The 23,150-nt window shown below is 46.0% G+C and overlaps 1 protein-coding gene across 2 annotated transcripts in view; it reads left to right on the top strand.

Moving 5' to 3' along the window:
- The window catches only part of PCDH19 (protocadherin 19), a 167,006-nt gene that overhangs the window by 92,761 nt on the left and 51,095 nt on the right, over positions 1-23,150 (top strand). Inside the window, exon 4 of one of the 2 annotated variants that reach the window (XM_084813819.1) lies at positions 5,748-5,920. In XM_084813819.1, the coding sequence (XP_084669945.1) occupies positions 5,748-5,920 (173 nt within the window). The remainder of the gene's footprint in view (positions 1-5,747; positions 5,921-23,150) is intronic. The other variant, XM_084813821.1, reaches the window with a different exon arrangement.

The raw sequence follows: 23,150 nt of genomic DNA, 5'->3' as shown, positions 1-23,150 counted from the left end.
TTTCCCAGTGATGTTCCTTGCTTAGTCGCTAGTGATTAGTATCTGAAAGAGTCATAAAGTAATAAAGGAATAAAGTCTTGGGAAGAATCCTCGTTGTCTGTGTCCTGAGTTGGCTATTGGAGGGGACTGCAAGAGGTAGCTAGGGTGCTCCTGAGAATTGCCATCTCTGCGTGTGTCATGGCAAAGAAGGCAGAATACCAGAGTCCATGGGGGTTTCTGAAGAAGAGTCACTGATGTCATAGGATGCCAGAAATAAGACTGTCCTGGAGGTCTCGTGATGGACATGGTGGAATCTTTGGAGTTCCCTTGTGTTTCTTCTTCTATGGAAGCGTCCATGGCATGATGTTCTCCAGAGTCTTTTATCTAGAATAACCCTAGAGATGAGGTTGTTGGAATTCTCAGGCAATTCCCCCTTTTCCAAGGAGGCATTTCCCAAGTCTGGATCCAGGACAAGTCTTTGCATCTTGAACGATGGTACCAGCTGCTTCATCATCTCACAGCTTAGTCCCTCCTGCCCCATTTCAAAGTTCTTGGTGTATGGGGGTGTGGGCTGGTGGACCAGGCAGATGCATCTTGCATTAAAACAGTGCCTGAATAACCACATAGCTATGTGGGGGGTTGGTACTTCCATGGTAGAGCACATGCTTTGCATCTATAAACTCTCAGGTTTAATCCTGGGCAACTCCAGGATCTGAGATGGCAGGGCTAGGGAAGAGAACTCAATCTGTGATGTTGGAAGCTCCCATCAGAGTAGATAGTACTGGGCTAGATGATCCAGTGCGTCTTACTCAGCACAAGGCAGTTTCATATGTCTCGTACTGACTCATATGACACTGATATCTTCAATGATGAAGATCATAGATAACTTGGCTGGGATGGACCCTGCTAGTCAGAGCCTGGAGATCCACTGCCAACAATGCTGGGGGAGGTGGACGGGGCTGGCGTCAAGGGTCGGCATGGTTGGGCATCTGCTAAGGGCCCACACCACAGCAGGGAGCCACTGACAAGATCCCTCTGGACATGTTCCTCCTCTTCACCATTGCAACCTGCTTGTTCACCTGCTTCTTGCTCCAGCCCAGACAGTGGTGGTGGTGAGAAGGAGGAACAGTAGACATGCCACAGCCTACTTTCTCTCTGGCTCTCTGCCTGTCAAGAACACAAATGGTAGCAACGCTGAGGAAGAGAATGGGGAGGAAGAGCAGCTGGTGACAATGCTGGTGAGAAGGTAGACTCAATGAGGGAGGGGCCCATGGAGGGTGTCTTGCCCACGGGTGCTCTAAAGCCTGGAGCTGGCACTGGAGGTGAACCAACAGCCCACTGGTGTAAAGCAGTTCCATGTGTTCCGTCTGCAAAGAGTGTTCCTGGGCTGTCGAGGAAGAAAGCTGAGGGAAAAGAGACTGCAACCATGGGGCGTCGCTACAGTCTTACCCTAATGAATGTCATGAACATGAGGGACTCATCTGAGAATGGAAATGTCAGCTATTAATCCTCTCATGTGTTTTTAATCCAGCAAAACATCGCTTTTTGGAGAAGTGTGATTTCTGCCGTAACTTTGCGGTGCGGCTCTTAAAACCTGTACTCTTTAATTAATCTGTTCGGTCTTTCTGAATTGATTTCTCCCCAGCCATCTGTCATGTGCGCACGCTGGCTAAATCCCAGGTTTAAAGGGCTTCAGTAAGGATGTCTTTATTTTAAAAGGCCGCGTTTGAGGGTGTTCCAGTCTTAATGTGTGTCTCTCCCTCCTTCCCCCGCATGCTGTCCTTGGTTCAGCAGGACAACCCATGGTAGGTGGTCCACTTGGTTTCCATGGAAACCTGGAAAGGGCTTTGCAAAGGGATGTATGTGCATAAATCCCCATGGCCTCAAAGTGTGAGCCATTTCCAAGGCCAAGTCACCACAGTGGCCAGTTAGCAGCTCACCAGGAAGAATGGCTGGCTGCTTCTGCATTGCGATTGAACTGGGAGAGGAATTCCTGTCCATATGAGAAAATGACAGGACGCAGAGGTGGAGGCAGGGGGAAATTCAGTCACCACCATGCAAGCACATGGTCACTGATGGGCTAGCTGGCCCCATGCAGGAAGGAAAGTCAGCCAATTGACAGCCATAAAGGCAATTAGCCAGTCGGCAACCACACACTTGCATGGTGCTGACTGAGGTATCCCCTGTATCCATCGCCACCTGCTGTCACTTTCTTCCTCAATTGCCCCATGGAAGGGATGGCAGTTCCTGCTACCAAACTGCTCCATTGGCTTTTGCTGCCTAGCTGGGTTCAGCACAAAGTCTGCTAAACTTCATGATTTGGGGCCAGGCCTCCAGGAAGCATACATGCATTTTGGGTCATTGGCACCACTGGAAGGTAGTGGGCCAGTTCACATTATCACTGCAGCCATGGTGGGTTGTGTCATGTGCTGGTGGCCATTTTGAATATTCAACCCCCAGCGGGGGATTGCCATGGGGTGTTGTGTCATTCAAACACGGGTGGCAGGGGTTGTTTAAGGGGCAAACAACCCTTGACAGGCCATGGGTTATTTGAAGGTTGTTTCCCCCTTAAACAAACCATGTGGCCCAGGTTTGGACAACACAATGAAATGTGGCAACTCCTTGCCAAGGGTTGAATATTCAAAATGGCTATGGGTATGTGCTGCAACCCACCGTGGCTTAAATAAGCCATGGTGAGCTGCAGGGATTGTTGGAACCCAGTCCATGTCTTTCCAAAACAGCTTTCATGTTAGAGTTTAGGTGGGGGAAAGAGAGCTGTTGACCAAAACAGATAGTTAAAACCCTCCATTTTCCTTCTGTTTAGGCCCTTATCTACTGAGGAGCTTTAGGCAAGCAAAAGCAAGCATGTGGTGGGGTTTAATAGGCTGTTCTACATAGGGTGGCCTCTTATGAATCATCAAAAAAGAAGAGAAAATGCATCTTCCCCCAAATAGGACAAAAGATAATAGAATCATAGAATAGTAGGGTTGGAAGGGGCCTATAAGACCATTGAGTCCAACCCCTTGCTGAATGCAGGAATTTAAGTCAAAGCATCCCTGACAGATGACTGTCCAGCCTCGTCTTGAACGCCTCCAGTGTGGGAGAGCCCACTACCTCCCTAGGTAATTGGTTCCATTGTCATATTGCTCTTACAGTCAGGAAGTTTTTCCTGATGTTCATCTGGAATCTGGCTTCCTGTCACTTGAGCCCATTATTCCATGTCCTGCGCTCTGGGATGATCGAAAAGAGATCCTGGCCTTCCTCTCTGTGCCAACCTTTCAAGTACTTGAAGAGCGCTATCCTATCTCCCCTCAGTCTTCTCTTCTCAAGGCTAAACATGTCCAGTTCTTTCAGTCTCTCTTCATAGGGCTTTGTTTCCAGTCCCCTGATCATCTTCGTTGACCTCCTCTGAACCCTCTCCAGTCTGTCTGCATCCTTCTTAAAGTGATGACTCATGTGCATATGCTAATTTATATGTATAGATGCAAATTTAGAAATAATTGCTATAATTTTAAATAGAAATAAATACATCTTACCACTGTATAGAAGATTGTGACCGGGGACTTGTGTGCCTTGCTCAGTCTGCTGTCCAGATGTTAAGTTTTGATGGGTAGCGGTTCTTGTGGTTCATTATCTTTAAACTGGAATTGGTCAGGACCGGATTTCAAATAAAGGACACCTTCGAACAGAGGATGGTCTTCTGGCAGACCTTCAAATGGAGGACTGTCCTGTGTAATAGAGGACACTTGGCCACTCTAGTTCTACTTCAGCAGCTTCCTGTTCCACTGTGCAGCAAACACATTTAAATGTATACCTTTGAGGTGCCAGCACGGATTGAAGACTGGTACATTAGGGCTTGGAAGCACGAGAGCAGTGTATCCTGTTTTATTGGGACTGCCTGGGTAGGCCCTAACTGTCTCCCATATGTGTGGTTCGGAAGTAATTTCCTTTCCAAGTTGGAATGAGCAAGAAGCCTTGGGCTTCTGCCTAAGTTGAGAGCTGTGGAGCCCCTTGGAATGATGCTCCCCGCCTTGTTGTGTCCTGTATTTATGGATCACTGTCTGGATTATGTAAGTTAACCTGTGAGTGTTGGGACGGGGTGGTGCATGACAAAATCTGGCCTTGGATCAGTGTATTCGATTGAATTGCCTACTGGCCTCTTCCAGACCCATGGTTCTGTTAGTACTGGGGTTTCCAGTGTGGTGCCAATGGGCACCATTGTACCCACAGACACCTTTCTTAGCACCTGCCAGCCCCCTCTGATTTTTAATTCTATTTTTAAAGTTTTAAATTAATCTTCTCTTTTAATGGGAAGCTGACATGCTGCAAAGTAAAGCACAAGCCCCCAGTGCCATCTTCATTTCCAAGAAATAAAGCCCTGGAGACATTCTTAGGGAATAGCACTCTGTGTGTGTGTGTGTGTGTGTGTTGGTTTTGGTGTGAGGTGTGTGTGATTCTCTGAGCATCACTGCCAGTTCACCTTCTGTGAAACTGGCATTTTGTTGTGCTTTGCCTGGGCAAATATGTGATCTGACATTCGGGGATCAGACCCTCACCGCTGCCTTGTACGCTGTTCCTCAGCCAAGCGACTTGTCTCCGAGCCTCATCAGTTTGCCTTCCGTGAAATGGATGTTGGGGCAGTAAACTGTGGGTTCAAAAGGGTGGTTTTGTATTTTGGAGCTCAGCCCCTACCTCTGCTTTCCTGGGCTGGCATGGCTGGCTCCCTCCTTTGGCTAGAGCTGTCCGGCTGCAGGTGGGTCCAATTCCTTGCCTGCCCTTCCCCAGGCCGCTTGTTCCAAACTGACGGCAGGCTTGAGAGCTGTCCTGTTCCCCTCAAGTTGCGGGAGGACATCTTTCAGAGCAGCGGAGGCTGGTGGCTCTGATGTCAGTGGGGCGGCGAATCCACTCCAGGTTTCAGTCCGAACCAGCTGGAACTCTAAATAAGCTATCCAAGGTGAGAAGCTGAACCCAATCCCCCAAATGGGTTCATCACCTTGGATCGCTCCTTTAGCGTTCTGGCTGGTTCTGACTGAAACCCGGAGCGGATTCACCACCCCACTGACATCAGAGCCACCAGCCTCCACTGCTTTGAAAGGGTGTCTGTGTTTTTAAATATTGCATCAGTTCTGTGGGTTCCTCCCTCAGCTGCCATGTCGTGTTAGGTGTCCCTGTGTATTTAGCAACTGAGCCTGGGAGTTCTGCACTTCAACAAACCGAATAGCGTTCAGCCACACATTGCCCGCCATCACGGGAGACCTCTATTTCTGTGCTATTGCAGGAGTTCAGAGTTGTACGTGTCACACTAAGCTGAAGAGGTTGGATTGCCGTTGTACTTTGTCTCTTCCGATTACTCTCCTCTTGCAGAGAAGGTGCCCCTGTGCCTCCCCCTGAACTTGCCTGTAGCAGAGCTTTGGCTGTGATCTGCTCAAGCTCTCTCCTTGTCATCGCTTTGCTCCACAAGTGACAAAATTGCTTATGCTCGCTGGAGGATACCAACCAGAATCTCTTGTAATTTTCTGTACACCTTGGGGCTGCCTGGAATTCTGGCTGCCTTGTTGTATGCCAAGCGTTAAGATCAGTGGGTGGTTTGGCTTCTTGATTGTGTTGGAAAACCCCTCTTGAGATAGCCCTTTTTCTCCCCATGGGACAATAGCAATGTTGTAGATCCTGCCTGAGGCTTATGACACCCTCTGGGCCAAGTGGGACGAGGGGCAGCATTTCTTAAACCTGGCTCTGCATAGTAAATCACCCTTCTGTCTTCCATCCAGCAGTTCGACATTCAAAGATCTGGAGGGGAACAGCCTGAAGGACAGTGGGCACGAAGAAAGTGACCAGACTGACAGTGAACATGATGTCCAGCGTGGCCTGTACTGTGACACCACTGTCAATGATGTTTTGAATACCAGTGTCACCTCTATGGGGTCTCAGGTACCTGAACAAGGTAGGTTGTGTTGGTTTTTACAAATGCCGCATGTGATTTTTGTAGAGCGCAGAAGCTCGAAGCGGGTCATGACCTGTTACACCTCCCCATCATAAGGCGAGCCTGTTGACTGGACTACCATGGAATGTTTGTGAACATTCTGTCTGATCAAGAGGGAAGGCATCAGCAACTGGATGTTGACCAAAACAATGTCATTCTTGGGAAGGAAGTGACAGGGCCTCTGGAAAAGTTCACACGAGGCCTACAGGCAGGAGGGGTGATTGGCAAGAATGTTGGGGAATGGGGCTGACAACTGAAGTAGGGATGGGGACCATGTGGCCCACCAGAAGTTGTTAGAATGCAATTTCCATCATCCCTCACCATTGGCTATGCTGGTTAGGGCTGATGGGAGCTGCAGACCAACCACACCTGGAGGGCCACACATTCCCTGGCCTAAGGAGATTTGGAAGCTATCCTCGAAGCCAGGGGAACAAGTGAGCCAAAACCAAAAAGAGAAAAGGTTGTGTGAAGGAGCAGCTCCTGAATATCACATTAATCCTTTGAACCAAGCAACCAACCCTACATTTGGCTACACATTCTGTCCTAGTGCTTGGACCTTTTATCTTAAGAGCAATGTTACACAATGAAATGGTTGGCCCAGCCTCTGTTGTATGAAATGTCTTGTTCCAAAAAAGTTGGGATCCATGTCCCTACTGCTGTGTTTGCTGATGAGCATTTGCGCGTGGTATAAGTAATGACTTTTGAAAAGGTCACACAATTCTAACAAACATGGCGGTGGTGGCATCCATGTGCAGCCATGCAGGGAGAAGTGGAGTTGCCAGGAGTCCTTGATTTCTCAAAGGAGAGGGCTATCCACTCTTGAAGTCTTTCCAGCTCATCCCAGAGGTATGGCAGCTACCCAACAATGAGAGAAATGTACTCAGTAGATGCTCAGAGGCACTTTCATCATTATTATTTATGTCAGGTGTGGATCTGACACTGAAGAACTATTGTGGCAGGAATCCTTGCTTGTCTGTATTTTACTTACCCTCTGGGGCATCTTTGCCCGACTTTGTCCAACTTACCCTTTGGGGCATCTTTGCCCAACTTTTATCAACTTACCCTCTTGGACATCTTTGCCCATTCACTTTGGAGCCAGTGCTTGCCCGGCTAGGATCTAGTTCTCTCAAACCATTTCTGTTTGAACACCAGTTCCGTCACAGGCCTCAAATTCACATCCATTCATACAGAGAGACACTTTTAGAAGGGAAACACATCTATTTCTCATCCAGACATGATGTTTTGAAAGTCTTGTCTGCGCCACTTGATAAATGACGTTGGTTTGACCCGTCGCAAAATGCTTTTTCTTGTAACAGAAAGTCCCACGCGATCAATTCTGCCTGCTGCAGAACCGTTCGTCAACTTTTTGAAACCGGTTTCTTCACTTGGCTGGTGCAACCTTAGGGCAGTATCCAATGGTACTCCTACACAGAGTAGACCAATTGAAGTGAACGGGCCTAGTTTATGTAGGACTACCATTTGATACTGCCCTTAGATTGCACAGGATGAGGTTCAGAAAAGATGGAGAAGTGATGTGTAAATATGGGTTTAAGTATAGCATGAATATTGTGTAGAGTTTTGATGAAATGCACACATCTGAATGCGTGTGTGCATGACTTGAAATGTATACCCATGGACATGGCTTACATTCTTGAAATACGCCTTCATTACTTGCTGTCACAGCAACTCCTCCTTCTTCCAAGCAGAATCCAGTTGAGGTCTGTGAAGGGGGAGCTCCCATTGCCTGTGTGATCTGTGGCGTGTGTACCTTGGCATGTTCTCTGTAGGACTACTGGCTCTGATTCTCATACCTACTAAGAGTGAACTGAGATGCTGAATTAATGATTTAACTACTTAATTCTATATATGAATTGCTTACATTGAATGCCATTTCTAAGTGATGTACAAAGCAATGCAGTATAAGATTGAAATAAAATACTGGATATTATTACTGTATACTTGAAGACAAGATTATCTTTCTGGGATTTGTTGTTGGGAAAAGTATGTTTTCAGGGGGCCAAAAACCCAGAAGGGTTGGTGCCTGTATAATTTGAAGTGGTTGGGAGTTCCAGGGAGTGGGTGCTAGGACACTAAAGGCTGTATTCTGAGCCATTATGGGCAGGCTTGAGAGATTTGGCTGCCTGAGGTGAAGAATAAGATGGTGTCCTCTTCTATCTCAGCAGTAGACTGGCAGATGAACCTGTCTTCAACACTGATGATGGGACAGCATCCTTCAGTGTTCCTGAAGACAGCAGGCTAACTTACGGGACAGGATACATGGGACACAGGTCTAACACCTTGCGGCTGCCTCCCAGCATCTGCTGCCTGAGGGGACTGCTTCACTTTGCCTAATGGTAGGGCCAGCAGTCCCCACCAGGCACCACCAGGACGGTATCTCCTCATGAGCGCACAAACTGAATGGGCGAGAATTACGATGGCTATGTAGCGAAAATGGGGCTAGTGAGAAATATAAAGGAGGTATTGACATGCTTGGGGGAACACTGTGGTTTCAAGAAGTACAAAGAATCGGGGGGGGGGGATAAAGGAGGCAGAAATACCCAAAACAGCACTATGAGGACAGAACATACTCAAGGGCCACTGAGTGCTGGGGGTATGATGGTGGGGATGGGGACAGGAAAGCACATGGTAGGGGGCGTAGGAATGGAATGTCCTGGGAAAGGGTGTGGCTGGCTGGAACACACAACAGCAGCACTCCATGCTTTTTTTTTTTTTTTGGCAGATTGCACATTTAAAATGGAATTTACATTTATTAATTTATTTTATTAATTTATTTTAAAAGCTTGTATCACACCCATTTCCCTCAGAGGGAACTCAAGATGGCGAAGAGACAAAATCAGCGATATGTCAAACAACCTTTCCCCCCCCCCAACAACCAAATAAATAAACAACAAGAAGAACAGTTTGTAAGAACAGCAGTTAGCCACGAGGGCTAAAAAAAGCAATAGCACCCAAGGGCTATTAAAACTTTTAACTGAACGCTTTCTTATTAAAGAGTTCTGTTTTTACATACCGCCTAAACCAATGTAGTGTTGGGCTCAAGGCGTATCTGTTGGCAGAGCATTCAGCAAGGTGGGTGCAACCACAGTGGGTGCGCATCTCAAGTTTGGAAAGAGAAGTGTGAAGTTGTTCTATTTTCAAATTTTTGGGAGCAAGTTGGGTGTCTTGTGCGTACCAGCTTTCTGTCGCCTCCAGAAGTTCATTAACATTTTTGATAACCCCACCAATCTGCAAGCAATGCCCGAAAACCTCTCTCAAACTCTCTCTCAAACTGATAAGTAAGGTCCCATGGTGAGCAACTCTAACAAGAAAAGGAGTCCAAGATGGGTGGGAGTTTTTAAAAAAGGAAATTCTAAAGGCAGAATTACAAACAATTCCAACAAGAACAAAAGGTGGGAGACAACAGAAGAAGCCAATGTGGCTTCACAAAAAGCTTAGAGATGAGGGGGTTGGACTCGATGGTCATATAGGCCCCTTCCAACCCTACTATACTATTCTATGAATCTCTCTCTCTCTCTCTGCCAGGAGTACAGAACCTAGAAGTAGGTAACAGCTTCCCTATTTAAAATGCCTGTTCTTGTTTAGCATATATGTTTCAGACAGTAACCATTCATAGACATTAAATATGCACATAATCTGGGCTTGTAGAAGTTTCTGTTGGCTATGAAGAAATCTCTCTATTTTAGAGTGGCCATGTGTTCTACTTTACAGAGGACAGTCCTCTATTTGAAGGTGTCCTCTGCTCGAAGGACTGTCCAGTCCGAGTCTGGTTTAAAGATCAAGAGCTGCTAGAAGAGAGAGCAGGGGCTTAATGGTTGCCCATCAGCAGTTAGCATCTGGACAGCAGGCGATGCAGATTCCTCTGGTCATAATCTCCTCCAGTATGGTGAGATGCATTGTGTTTCTATTCATTCTTTCTAAAATGGCATCTATATGCATAAATCAGCACATCCAAATGATATGCAAATATCTGTCCTCTTTTTTATCATCTTCTTTTAGTGATGCATTTCCTCTTTTTTGATGATGTGGAAGTGGCCACCCTATGCATAGTTCACCTGATCGCAGCCTTCCCTGCTATGGTGAGATGTGCTGTATTTTGAGTTAAATAATCAATGTAGATATTTCTAATTTGGAAGTTAGCACATGCACATTTTACGCAAATTGCCAGCCTTTTTTCAGGTGATGCATTTCCTCATTTTGGGGGATCCTACTCAATTTACTCTTTTTGGTGATCCTACCTGTCTTACTCATTTTGGTGATCCTACTCGTCCTACTCATTTTTGCCCATCCTACTCATGTTCTGTTCATTTCTTGGAAACCCCCACCTGTAAAATCTGGCAGCCCCACTTAGTGAGGCAAGGTGGTTACAGCACTGGGGCCACTGAACTGGTAACATGTTTTTTTCCATCCAAATGTGGGTGGCAGCGGGGGAGAAGAATCCTTGGAAGTTCCGTTCTTGGTATATTCAGTAAAGTGACTTCAGTTAACCCTGCAAAACCTTCAAAATGGGAGTCTGTGGCAGTCACTTTCCAATTCTCCACCACCAGCCATGCTTAATGGGTGAGCAATGACATCCTCTGCAATAATGTATTTTCTGGACAACCTTCTTATGGGCAGAGATGAAAAAATTAAACATTTATAGATCTGTGCTGTGGAAGTTTAAATTCTTCCCAGACCTAGACTGCTTCTGAAATAGCTTAGCATTTATGATTTCTCCTATAAGTTAGAAAAAGACTTTTGAAAAGAAAAGTTGATTGGAGGTGGTGATGTGTTGGGGCAGGGTGGGGGACAGAGGGAGATTCTCTGGGACTATCAGGCCTTGAGATCCATGCCAGTTGCAGGTTTTGGAGAGCCCTTGGCAGGGACCCCCCCCCCCCCGAGTAGGACTAACTCCTTGGCATTGTTACTACTGCCTGTAAAGGAGCAAGCCTATGTATGTTTAGACAGAAAAGTCCTACAATTCCCAGCATTCCACAGGCAGCTGTGTATTATAGGACGTTTCCCCCCCCCCCGCCTAACATACATAGGATTGCACCCTTAGAGTTTCCCTCCAGGTCCAGTCCCCCCACCCCCAGGTTCCTCCCTTCTGCAAGACTTTTCGCATTTCCCCTGAGTCTGCTAATACCACCTTTGGCACATGGATGGTATTGTTTTGGCTACATAAGCAATGGTGCTCACATCTGAACTTTGGAATATGGTACTTTTATGTCATCATGGCCTAATGGATGCTGTGACCATCTGGAACTTTGGAGGGCCAGAATCTGAAGATCATTGCGGCTTAATTCCATCAATCCAGAAGGGTGTTTGGATTCTAAAATAGCACTCCCTCCCCAGTGATGTCTGGCAAATAGCCTTTAAAATGGGGGAGGATTCTGAAGAGCAGTTGTACCTTCTTGTTTTGCAGGGGGGGGGGAGGCAGGGACAAGTGGAATGTCATTGGCATTCCTTAGTGGCACCACTGGGGGGGGCGCTTACCTACCATGTTAGGCTAAGGGGCCCCTCCCTTCTCCCTCTTCGAAGCACGGCTCCCTCCCTCCCGCCCTGTGTGCAGTGGGGGTTATGCTGGTCATCCTTTCGGGGGCCAAGTAGGAATTTTTGGCTCATAGTCTGATTGGCTTTGGCTATGCGTCCCCCCCCCCCCACTTCACACTGTAAGTGGGGTTGGGAGTTAATTTAGGTTGTTTTGGTTTTATTTTATCACCTAGGCTGATTTAGTCACATTTTAAATAGGCGGTTATGTGCGGGCATCTTTGGTGGGCTGTAGGGTTGTGAGCATTCGGAGGCAGCGTTTCTGGTGACTGGTAAGGCCTGAGGCGTCCAGCTCAGAGTTTTGCGGCCCCTGTTGGAAGGTAGGGATTACCTTTGAGGCCAACTCTCCTCACCCACTCGGAGTTTTGCAGCCTGAGGGTGTGTGTGTGACAGGGGAAGGCCTCTCGTCCCAAAACTGGGCAGTCCTGAGGGGTGGTGATCAAAGACACTCAAATGTCTCGCCTGATACAATGCCAGGCTAGTCTGGCTTAGAGAAGTTGCCTGCTTAGGTTGCTCTTCACAGATCTGGTCAATTTCAGTAAGTGTGGTCCACATTTTATACCAACTACTTGTGTGTCATCTCTTTATTTCCTCCCTCCTTTCACCCGCAGTGAGATATGGCATAGGTGGTGATATGGCATGCAATGGAAAGGGGAGAAAAACAGCATACCCACATCTTGGGGGTGTGGTTAAAGTCGCTTTTGTGAGCCTAATTGAGGTGCTTCAGCTTGATCATACATACATCGGGTAAATCTCAAAGATGCTTAGTTTCTGGTTTCAAGTAAGTGTCTAGTTCTCTTGGCTGCTGAGGTTAGGGATGTATGAGAAATTCATTTCAGTTTTTTTTTAATCAGGATTTACCCAGGATTTACCCTGGCTCAAACATGGAATTGGACACAATCTGCGATAATAGTCCGTACATTTCCAAGCTTGCAATGTGATTTGCAGACTAAAAAAAAATGCGTTCAATGGCATGCGTACCCTTTAAAAATATGCATGAAAAATGCACGCTTTTGAAAAATGCACACAAATACACTTTCATCAGCGGGAGAAGAAAGGGTACGCTTCAAAGATGTGCCCAATTGATGTGTACATTTGGAAAAATATGCATGAAAATATGCATGGATTTTCAGGCAAAAAGAAAACAATGAAGCTTGCAATCTGATATGGACTTGAGTTGGAACGAGCTTCGAGATGGAAGTCAGAGAACTTTGGCGAGCCTGAGCTTTGCTGATTCACACATTCCTATCTGGGGTATGTTGTCTGAGAGCCAGTACACTGAGAGCCAATGAGGAGTGGTTATAGCATCTGAGCTGGACTGGGGAGATCAACTTTAACATCTCCGTGCAGTTGACTGGGTGACCTTGGGCCAGTCACCATCTCTCAGCCTACAACCTACCTTGCACGGTCATTGTGAGGATGCCCTGAGCTCCTTGGAGGAAAATGCAACCAACAACACTGTTTCCAAGCCTAAACACTGTGTGCTTCAGGAGCTCAGAATGCTAGAAAGCCATGAACATATTAAGAATCTTGAGACTCATGGGAGTTGCAGTCCAACATAATTGGAGTGTACCAGGTTGCGGAAGACTGTATTAGACATTAAAATTTCTTTCTTTCTTTCTTTCTTTCTTTCTTTCTTTCTTTCTTTCTTTCTTTCTTTCTCTCTCTCTCTCTCTCTCTCTCTCTCTTTCTTTCTTTCTTTCTTTCTTTCTTTCTCTTTCCTTTTACCAGTAGTTTATTACGATCTGTCATGATCTATAACAATAACAAATAAACAGTGGCATGATTTCTGTCTGTCTAGAGTTCACAGAACTCAGCAAGGAGGCTTAGTTGATGACAGCAGAGATTGTCCTGCATCCCAATATTTCATGAGGTGTTTCCAGAACCCTTCACTCACTGAAAGCTCACTCCCCCTGTGGTACCATTTTTGTGTGCGAACAAATATTTCATCATGGAGTGGAGGTACCTGTAAATTGAAACTGCTGATAGATCTCCGAAGCTTTCTAATAAGAACTGCTACCTCCTAATCTCTCACCTAATATTGCACAGAGGAAGTGCAAAATGCCTTAATGTATTCCATGCAAATATTATGTAAATTACATGGAGGTGTGAATAAGATATGCAAATATGCCATGGTTGTACGGACCCTGACAGCTCTCTAACAAGTACCTGGGTGGTGTTCCCCACTGCCCTCGCCTTTTTCTAGACAATGTCAGCTCTGGTGGCTGCAAATACAGCAGGCTTACATTAAAATGCTGTTTACTGCCACACAAGAAACATGTTCGCAATGGATTAAGTTGAGGTGGAAGGCTGCTAAACCCAGAGTGGGGTGGGGTGGGGTGTGTTGGCCTTAAATGGTGAAGGTGCCTTAACATTACATGGTTAAGAACATGAGAAGAACCATGCTGGATCAGACCAAAGGTCCATCTAATCCAGCATCTTGTTCGCACAGCAGCCAAACAGCTGCCTCTGGGAAGCCCACAGAGAAGACACAAGTGAAATAGCACCATCCCACTCATGTTCTTCAGCACCTGGTATACAGAGGCATATTGGCTCTGATACTGATGGTAGCATATAGCCATCATGATTAGTAGCCATATTAATAGCCTCCTCCTCCATGAATTTGTCTAACCCCCTTTTAAAGCCGTTCCCAGTGGTCACCATCACTACCCCTTGCAGTTTTACTGCATTGAGGGTAGGTCATCGTAACCCCCCTCCTCCCAAATCCACAATGCAGCTTGACTAAAAGTAATTCTGCCCACAAAAAAGAAGAAAGTAATTATGCACAAAAACACCAATGAGTCTTTGATAGTTTCAGCGTAGGGCGTTTGGATGTGCAAATGGGATGAAAAAATCAGACAGTCATGCCGATGTGTGTGTGTGTGTGTGTGTGTGTGTGTGTGGTAATCTTACCTTGGGAAAAAATAGATTCCAAAGTGGAATTCCTCCTGGGAGTTTTGCACATCCCTATTTTAGACCCGATATCAATGTACATTATGTTCACAATCCACAGGGAATCTCTCTCCGCACAGCTGACGTCTCAGCTATGGTCTTGGACAGCTTAACTGGCAATACTGTTATTTTGGATTTGTCAAAGAACGCAAGAGTGATGAAAACTGAGCAGGATAATCGAGGGATGAATCGGGTTTTAAAGCAGAGAGGGAGAGATAGAGGGAGATCAGCACCCCAAATTTGGAGGCTCCCCTTCAAAAGAAGAGATTTGACAGGTCTGGCCAAACATTTTCCCGTTGCGGTGAGGCTTGTGACTGGAATCAACGTGCCGTTGTCTGTGCCTTAATGGAGCGACTTTCAGCCTTCACCCTGACCGCTCCAGTCTGTCTTTACAGGAAGTCCATGGCTCTTCCCTTTCCCCCTGTTGAATAATTGAAGCTTCCCCTCCTTGGTGGATGGAGCATCTTCTGAAGCAGAATCTGTCTGTGTGGCACTACAAAGGCTGGAGGTTGCCGGGGGGGGGGGGGTGGGGGAGGGAGCAGAAGCATCTTCTTGACTTCTGCCGCTCATCTTATTTTAGCAGTCGGAATTGTGCCCAGTCCTGCTTAAGTTTTTTTTTTGTTGATGGTCTTAATGATTGATTAGAATAATTTTATCAGTTGGAAAGATTGCTTTTAATTGCTCTAATATGCACCCAATTTGGAGTTCATTACCACACTGAATTGTTTTCCTTCCCCTGCTAATTGATGCCAAATGGAACATACCGGAACCCACACGAATGCTCCGTTTCTTTGGTTGTGCAGGCAGGAGAGTACCTGCCCACAAGTGAATAATCTGTTTACATTTCTGAAGGGTCAGCCCTCTTGCCTTGGAAGTACTCAATGTGTACTTCAATGTTTCAATGTGTCAGCTTTTGCATAATTATGAACTTTCACGAGCTGGTTTATTTGTGGGAAAACAAGGCTCCAGAGAAACCCGGGGCCTTCCTAAAATCCCACAGTCTGTTAAGAATTCGCTGTTAAAAATGCACAATGTAGCATCTATAGGTCTTTATAGCCATGTATAGTCTGTGTTTAACCCCCACCCCACCCCCAAATCATCACAACTCAAATTTCTATGGTCAGGTTTGTTTATATATTGTCCTAAGGAAAAGCCAGATTCTGTTTCCTGTATAAATTATACGCAAGCTACAAATTTGTATGTATTTTGCTTTGCATAATTTAGTTAAATGGGGGGGATGAATTGGGTCGTGGTCAGTGGGGAATAGGGATCAAGCTAGGGGAAGTCAAAGAGGGTAAGGCAGGGCTGGGGAACATGTTTGATGCTCCAGATGTTGTTGGGCACAAACTCCCATCAGCTTCAGCCTACATGGCCAACAGTCAGGGATAATAGGAGTTGTAGTCAAACAATATCTAGAAGGCCACAGGTCCCATACCCTTGTGGTAGGAGACTCGCTCATGGAGGGAAGGAAGGATCTCCTGAGAAAACCTGGGGATGTGGAGGAGAAGGATTGTGAGTGTGTGTCAGTGTCCTTCCCCTTCCTTCTGAGACATGGAGAAACATGTTAGGGTGGGCCAGAAGGAGGATGCCACCAGGTTTATGCACGCAACACACACCATCCTCACTCTGCACGTCTTGGGGAGAGGTGAAGATCCATGTAGTAAGTAGACTGTAGCGCTGCCCCTCGACCACTAGAAGCCCAGCTCAGCTCTCTATGGCTTCTGAGATCTCAGCAGGCATTGCTCATATACTGTCAAGCCTATCATGTACACATGGGCTAGAAACACGCATGTTGTTGTTTTTGTTGTTGAAAGAAAGAAGAATCCTGCATCAAATGTTATGTTAGCTTATGCCTTGCCCTGCTAGACTAGGAATATAAGCTTCACATCTATCATTCTTCCCCCCCCCCCATGTTTGCACACTCTGGGTTTATGTGGACACAGATTAGCAAGACTACATGTTGTGCAAAATGCCTTAGGATTCTTATGTGGTGGCGTGGTATTTTTATCATTACTATCACTACTGTATTTTTATTCTGCCCTTCCTCCAAATGCGCTCATGTAGCATCTCCTTGGCCCTCGTTATGTTCACAACACCCTTGTAAAGTAGCCTAGATTGAGAGTTAGTGCCTGGCCTGAGCTCACCCAATAAAGCTTGTAATTGAGCAGGATCAGAGTCCAGCTACACATGATCTTTACTGGCTCTGGGTGTGGATCTGTTAGATGGCCCACTGATTGGCTGTTGCTCAAGTACTTTCCAAAACCTGGAGCTGGGTCTGGATTGGGGCCCACGTGAGTTGTTTCCTATTCGGTCACGGTGTTAGTGGTGGTTCCAATTCATCTACCAATGGAGGCAGCTGTCATATTCGTTTGACTGTCCTTTTATTCCACTAGGGAGGCTGCCTTTTTATCATGGGAGCCGCTGCCTCGTGCTTCTCCGATGGGGGGAGCTGCTCAGAGAGAGCCGTAGCTGGGTCTGTCCAAGAGGTAACCCACCAATCTGGCACACAGTCCACCAGCCAGGCCTAGCAGCATCGGGCAAATGCTGACGCCCACATCCCTGCAGGGGTCCCACTGCCAGCCCTCAGGGCCTTCCGACTGTAACCTGTTCCCTTGCCCTCCCCAAGCGAGGAAGCAGTGGCCTGAGCAAGGAGATGGAGGAGTGGTTTTCCTTTCCCCTTTCCCCCCGGGCAGTAACAGCAGTGAGGAGGTGGGGCTCCTTGAGCAGAGGTTCCTCTCCCATTCATGTGCATCTTGCCTCATGGCCCCCTACAACGTAGAGCTAACCTTGCCAGCATCTATGCACGGTAGCTAAAGATGGGCGAATCGATCCATTCTGGCTTCTCTCCATTTCTCATTTTTCCAATCTTTGGTTCAGTTTGTTCTGAACTTTGAGAAATTGCTTTCTTAAATTTCACCTGGAAGTTCACAAGCATTTTTGTGCACGCTTCTCCTAATCCATGCCCTTTTGTACGCATGTTTGCTAATATACACATGGCTTGCAAGCAATTTCCCTGGCATAACACATTTTTAATGTTATTTTCTCTGATGCATTTTTGTGCATGTTTTTTGATGGGAGAACTCCATTGCAACATTCGGAGAAGTGTGAATCTGGAAGGATCTGAGTTTTGGCTCGCGCAGTGTTTCAAAAGGGCAAAATTAGCCGATTTTGCATTTTAATGTGAACTGGACAAATTTCTCCCCCATCCCTAATGGTACCCCACCAGCAGCTTGATCAGTCTCCTGTTTTTACTCCCTGCCTGGGACTGCAAAAAGAGGAGAATTCCCAGGCATCTGGTAGGGTACAGTATGAGGCTTGGTGGGCTATATTGTCCTGGCAGGTCAAGAGGCCTACTGTAGACCATTTGGCCCTCTTTTACACTAATTGTGCCATGTGTAAGTGTCGCTTCTGCACTTGAGATTGCAGGGAACAAATCAAATGTGTGCTCTCAGCAATCCAGGTTTTATGTTTACGCTGCGAACTGGTTCAAGCACAAACCAATGTAAGGCCGTACACTTGAAAAAACATAAAATTTGTATATTCTCTCTCTCTCTTTCTCTCCCTGTCCCCCTCCGCTCCCCCCAAATAGGTCTCCTTCCCAACCACTCAGCAGTGTGTGCGTGTGCGTGTGTGTGTGTGTGTGGGGGAGCTGCCTGTGTGGAAGAGCTTCCGACAATGCAAAGATGTGCGGCGCCGTGCTCCATAAACGGCGGCACGGACCAGATGCTCATAGCATAATTGAAAATTCCATTTTATCAGAATAGCATTTGCTGTCAGAAAGTTTTATCTTTACTTCAACAAAGGGGTTGATTAGATCCCACAGGGCCCTGAATTAGCATCTTCGAGGCTGGATACTCTCTTTTGCAATTCATGGAGTTTTTCCTCCTTTGGTTTGGTTCACACAAAGTGCTTTAAAAAATAGATAGAAAGCAGCACATGCCTTTGCCCCCTTGCAAACCTGCTTGATTCCGAAGTTTAGCTACTTCATTGTATCTCAGTGCAGAGAAATCCAGAGAGAACGAGAGCGAGATCTTTAATTTCTTCCATAGTCTTTCTGGTTAGAAAATGCTTGTTTTAATGTATGCATAAAGAGGTCGGCTTACTCAGTGTTTGGGTATGTGTGAACTTTCTTCTGTGCGAAGGTAGGGTTGCCAGCTCCTGGCATACCAAGCCTGAGGGTAATGGGGTGGAGGTCTTGGACAGTATCCAATCGTGTCATTCTATCTTAGCGCAACTGACATTGCCCTGGTGGAAACTCGATTCTGAACTATGCGCAAGAAGAGAATGCAACTAAAGTTATGTCAGTGCAAGTGTGGTTGTTCAACCAGTTATGCATTGTGCTTGCACAACCGCTTGTGCAATCTGTTGTGCGTTACATGTGTACAACTGCTTGTGCAAGTATTATGCTCGCGCAACGGAAAGATTTGCTGGAGCTGCATTCGTGGTATTGGAGTTTGAGGAATGATACCATTGGATGCTCCCCTTGTGATGTCACAGGGCTGCCAGTTCTTGGAAGAAGAAGAAAAATCTGATACTAGGCAGGGCCCAGGGACATGAGGCAGTGGTAAAAGGGCGGGACTAGAGAAGGGAACTCCAATGATTCAAATGGGGAATCTTACACGCATGTACAAGGAACTCCAGGTTTGCATTATAATGGGCATGGAACTCTGGATCAAAGCCATCTTTATTAGACTCTTGTGTTTGTAAGAACAGCAGCTTGTCATTTCACCTTAAACAATGAAACAAAATCCCAGCTGTTGCTGATGGTAGACGAAAAGAGAGAGAGAGAGAGAGAGAGAGAGAGATGGAGGGAGGGAGCAATCCTATGACCACTAGACATTGCCTAGATGGCCATAGGATATCCTGTTTTCCCGGAACCGACCTCGGAGCCCACTCTCCCAGGTCGGTTCCCGGAGAACTGACTTCCCCCCACTTCTGCACTGCCTTGGAGGCAGCGCAGAACAGGGGCTGCCTGTTCCCACCTATCTGGATAGGATTGCACCCTAAAACTGTGTCTGTAGAAATCAACTGTATCCGATTGGATTGAAGGGCACACTAATTAACAGGTCCATAAACTCCTTTGTTTGCACATGCAGGTTTATTAAATGTATCAGGCATTTGGAAGACTTTCTCTAATTTGCTCCCCCCCCCCCACACACACACCTTGCAGCATAAAATAATGTAATGTTGGAATGTGTCTTTCATTGGAGTTAATGAATCCAAAGTCACAGGAGTTAGATAGAGATTGCAGCTGTAATTGTGCCTCTATGCTGGCAACTGCAGGAAATGCTACCCCAGATGGGATGGCGCGGACTATTTCCCTTCTGTTTAAAGGCCACCTGGAAAGGAAAATGAAAAGTTGAGCATGTGGCCTTTCTGGCTGAGACCTGGAAGGTGTTTTCAATTTTAATATATGTTTTTCTGTGTGTGTGTGTTTTAAACAAAAAATGCCACAATGCTCGTCCTGTGTGCTTTTCAGCTGTCTGGGCAATGGGAGAATGAGTCAGGCTTTGAAAGCCCAGGTATCGAGGGAGCAACAGCTAAGCAAGAGAAAGGGAAAACCAGTTTTGCTTAAAGTCTCACTTTTCCTTTTCTGTTCTCATTTTTGTTAACACCTACATCATCCATCATTTTGTTAACATCTCTATCATCCAAACAATGAGGGGCAAATTATACAGTTCACACATACATGGATACCCAAGTATCAATTGTTGTTGCTGTTGTTTTTAAACAAAAATGAAACAAGGGTCAGCATGCAACTGGAACTCGGCAGGGTGGGTTGTGTGTGGAGCAGCAGGATGCATTGTGCGATTTTGAGCAAGGAAAATGGCACTTGGGGAAGGGGTTAAGCACTCTCTCCCCTCCTACTCCTTCTCTTGAAGATTTCCTAGGATGCTTTTTACTATATATGTTGGGGCTTTAATACATGCCTATGTGTGTAATGTGAAGTTTGGAGAGCTAGTTTGGTGTCATGGCTAGAGTGCTGGACTGGGAGCCAGGAGATCTGGGTTCTAGTCCCCACTCAGCCATGGAAACTCACTGGGTGACTTTGGGCCAGTCACAGACTCTCAGCCCAACCTACCTCACAGGGTTGTTGTTGTGAGGCTAAGATGGAAGGATTATGTACGCCGCCTTGGGTTCCCTAAAAAGGAAGAAAGGTGGGATATAATAATAATAATAATAATGATAATAACAACAACAACAACAACAACAACAAATAAATAAGTTTGCCCCTGGTTCTGCAGGTTCAGTTTCTGTGTCACATGTAGAACACCCTCCAAAGTTTGGTGAGAAAAAGCAATAGCACGTAATAACTGCATTTATATTAAGGGAACAAAGGATTCACATCATAGTAGAGGGCAAGCCAAATGACTAAGCTGATTCCTTGCAGTATGGTGGGACCCTTTGCCAAAGAATATTTAGTCCTCAAAATATGCATTTTCTTACCACACTGGCAGCATTTCCAATGTTTCGGTGGGACTGAAAAGTTCAGAATTTCCAGCATTTAGTGTACTCATGCAAGATTGAAAGCTATCTCCCAGATGTTTTCAAAAAGAGTGTTGAAATTATTTAAAGGAACCCTGGTATCCTTTCTTTCAGATATATCTCTACATAGAGTTTTATAATTAATTAAAGGCCACCCATTTCTGCCTTATTGAAGAACACCAGTCCAAGGTGAATGTCAGGGTGGAAACTGAGCCCATAGAGCCCCAGAGCAGTTCTGATTCTGAGGAGGATCAGCAATCTGTGGGAGAGGAGCCTGCTCATCCCTCACAGGCGCAGCAGCTGGCAGAGATTCCTCCTGCCAGTATTCCTGGGATAGATAGTGACCCTGGCAGCGAGAGAGCGCTGGAGGGGGCTTGCTGGGTGCTCGGCGCAGATGCCGGGAGTGGCGACAGATGGAGGGCGCCGAAAGGAGGCGTAGCGCTCGTTTGGTGCGCAAACAACGGTCGCGTCCCGAGGACCCAAGGGAAAGAGGGAGGATCTCTCCCTAGCCCATAAGTTCAGGGTCTTCCCGTGGTTCCCCTTCAAATGGGGACCAACTGCCTTACCTGGAGCTTAGGCTACTCTGCTATCTTTCCCCAGTGCTGTTCCTTGCTTTGTCGCTAGCGACTAGTATTCTGAAAGAGTAATAAAGGAATAAAGCCTCGGAAAGAATCCTCGTCGTCTGTGTCCTGAGTTGGCTATTGGTGGGGACTGCAAGAGGCAGCTAGGGCGCTCCTGACAGTGAAGCTGACAAGGTCTGGAGAAACCCTTTTGTCAGTTTCACCGCTGCAAATGTCCCTTATCAGTTTTACCTCTGCAAAGCTAAGTTGTCAAGCTACTCTGTTTTGAACCTCCTAAACTCTGTTAGGGAGAACAACTCTTCCTGACCTTTTAAAAGTTCTGTCTCTGGCTGTTCAATTAAAAGACAAGATGCTACAAAACCGTTCTGTGAATGCACCCTGTTACCCAAAAGAAAGTGCCTAGGCACATCTGAGATTTTTTTTTTTTTTAATGTGACTACAGGTAGCTGAGGCCTCTTGGGTCATGTTCTTTCTGGCGAACAAGCCTATGCCCAATTAGTTATTGTTTTTTTTAGGAAGGCTCTTGCCTCCTTCCCTCTTTTCTCCTGGAGTTTGGCCCTGAAAATAGTTAAAGTAAAATCCATTTCATATATAGCTGTAGGGTAGGTGTATGAATGAAAAGGAACCTTCTGCTAACACAGCAAGCGAGCAGTTCCTGATCTGAAACTGTGATCAGTCTACATAGCTAATGAGTCTGAAAACAGACTGAACTGCCGGAGTTGGCACTGGGAAGCGTGTGTTATAAACTAACAGTCTCTTGTTAACCTTTTGGTGTTTCCTTCATGACACTAATTAGAACGGAAATAAAATGACTGTGTATGGATCTCCAAGCTGAAACAGCAATTAAAATAAAATAATAACAATAAAAAAATAAGACCACCTTCTCAGACCACCTTTACATGGTGCATTTGCTTTTTAATTGTGATCGCAGAAAGCTGTGCTGTTCTTCAGTGGAAGCAGGGACGATTAATGTTGCGGTGTAACTGTGCTTAAAATGGCAGGAAAAGATACCTAACCTGAATGTAACCAGAAAAAGATACCTAACCTGAATGTAATTTATAGGCATTTCTGCTTCGGGGAGAGAGATGGAGCATGGCTCGAAATGTTGCGTTTGCAGGGCTGGAACAAATACAAATAAAAGAATAATGTTCCAATTAAAATGGTTAGAATAACTTAATAACAGGGTGACTCGTGTAATCCGAGTAGCACATTTTGGGATGAGAAATGTGTTTGCTCTGAATTCGGCAAATTGTACATGACTGTTGATTATGCTGCTAAACAGGAAAATGTGTATTTGCCATAGCAACCTGCATCAGTCTTGCCTGATTCTCTGAAATTCAGGCCTCTTTATTAAAGAAACAATTGGTATAAACACTGGACTGTCTCCAGACTTACCTGTATGTGGGGTGGGGGTGGGTGTGGGGGGGAGGAGAGAGAAAGAGAAAGAAATATAATGTTGATAACTAATAGAAAAAGACAGAAGTTGAGTGGAAGAATCTTGACAACATAGAGGTGAACCTTCCACGTATCAGGTATTGAGATTCTACAAAAGGCTTTTGAGATAGGGGAAGTGGCATATTCTTTCACCATATTGGATTGGTACCCATGCTGATGTCTGCACTTTG

The sequence above is a fragment of the Heloderma suspectum genome, chromosome 9 (assembly GCF_057233095.1).
Source record: "Heloderma suspectum isolate Gila_16-S chromosome 9, 16-S_ref, whole genome shotgun sequence".
In the NCBI taxonomy this organism is placed as follows: Eukaryota; Metazoa; Chordata; class Lepidosauria; order Squamata; family Helodermatidae; genus Heloderma; species Heloderma suspectum.
Note: the sequence above shows the minus strand (reverse complement) of the source record. Positions and strands in the feature narration are given on the sequence as shown.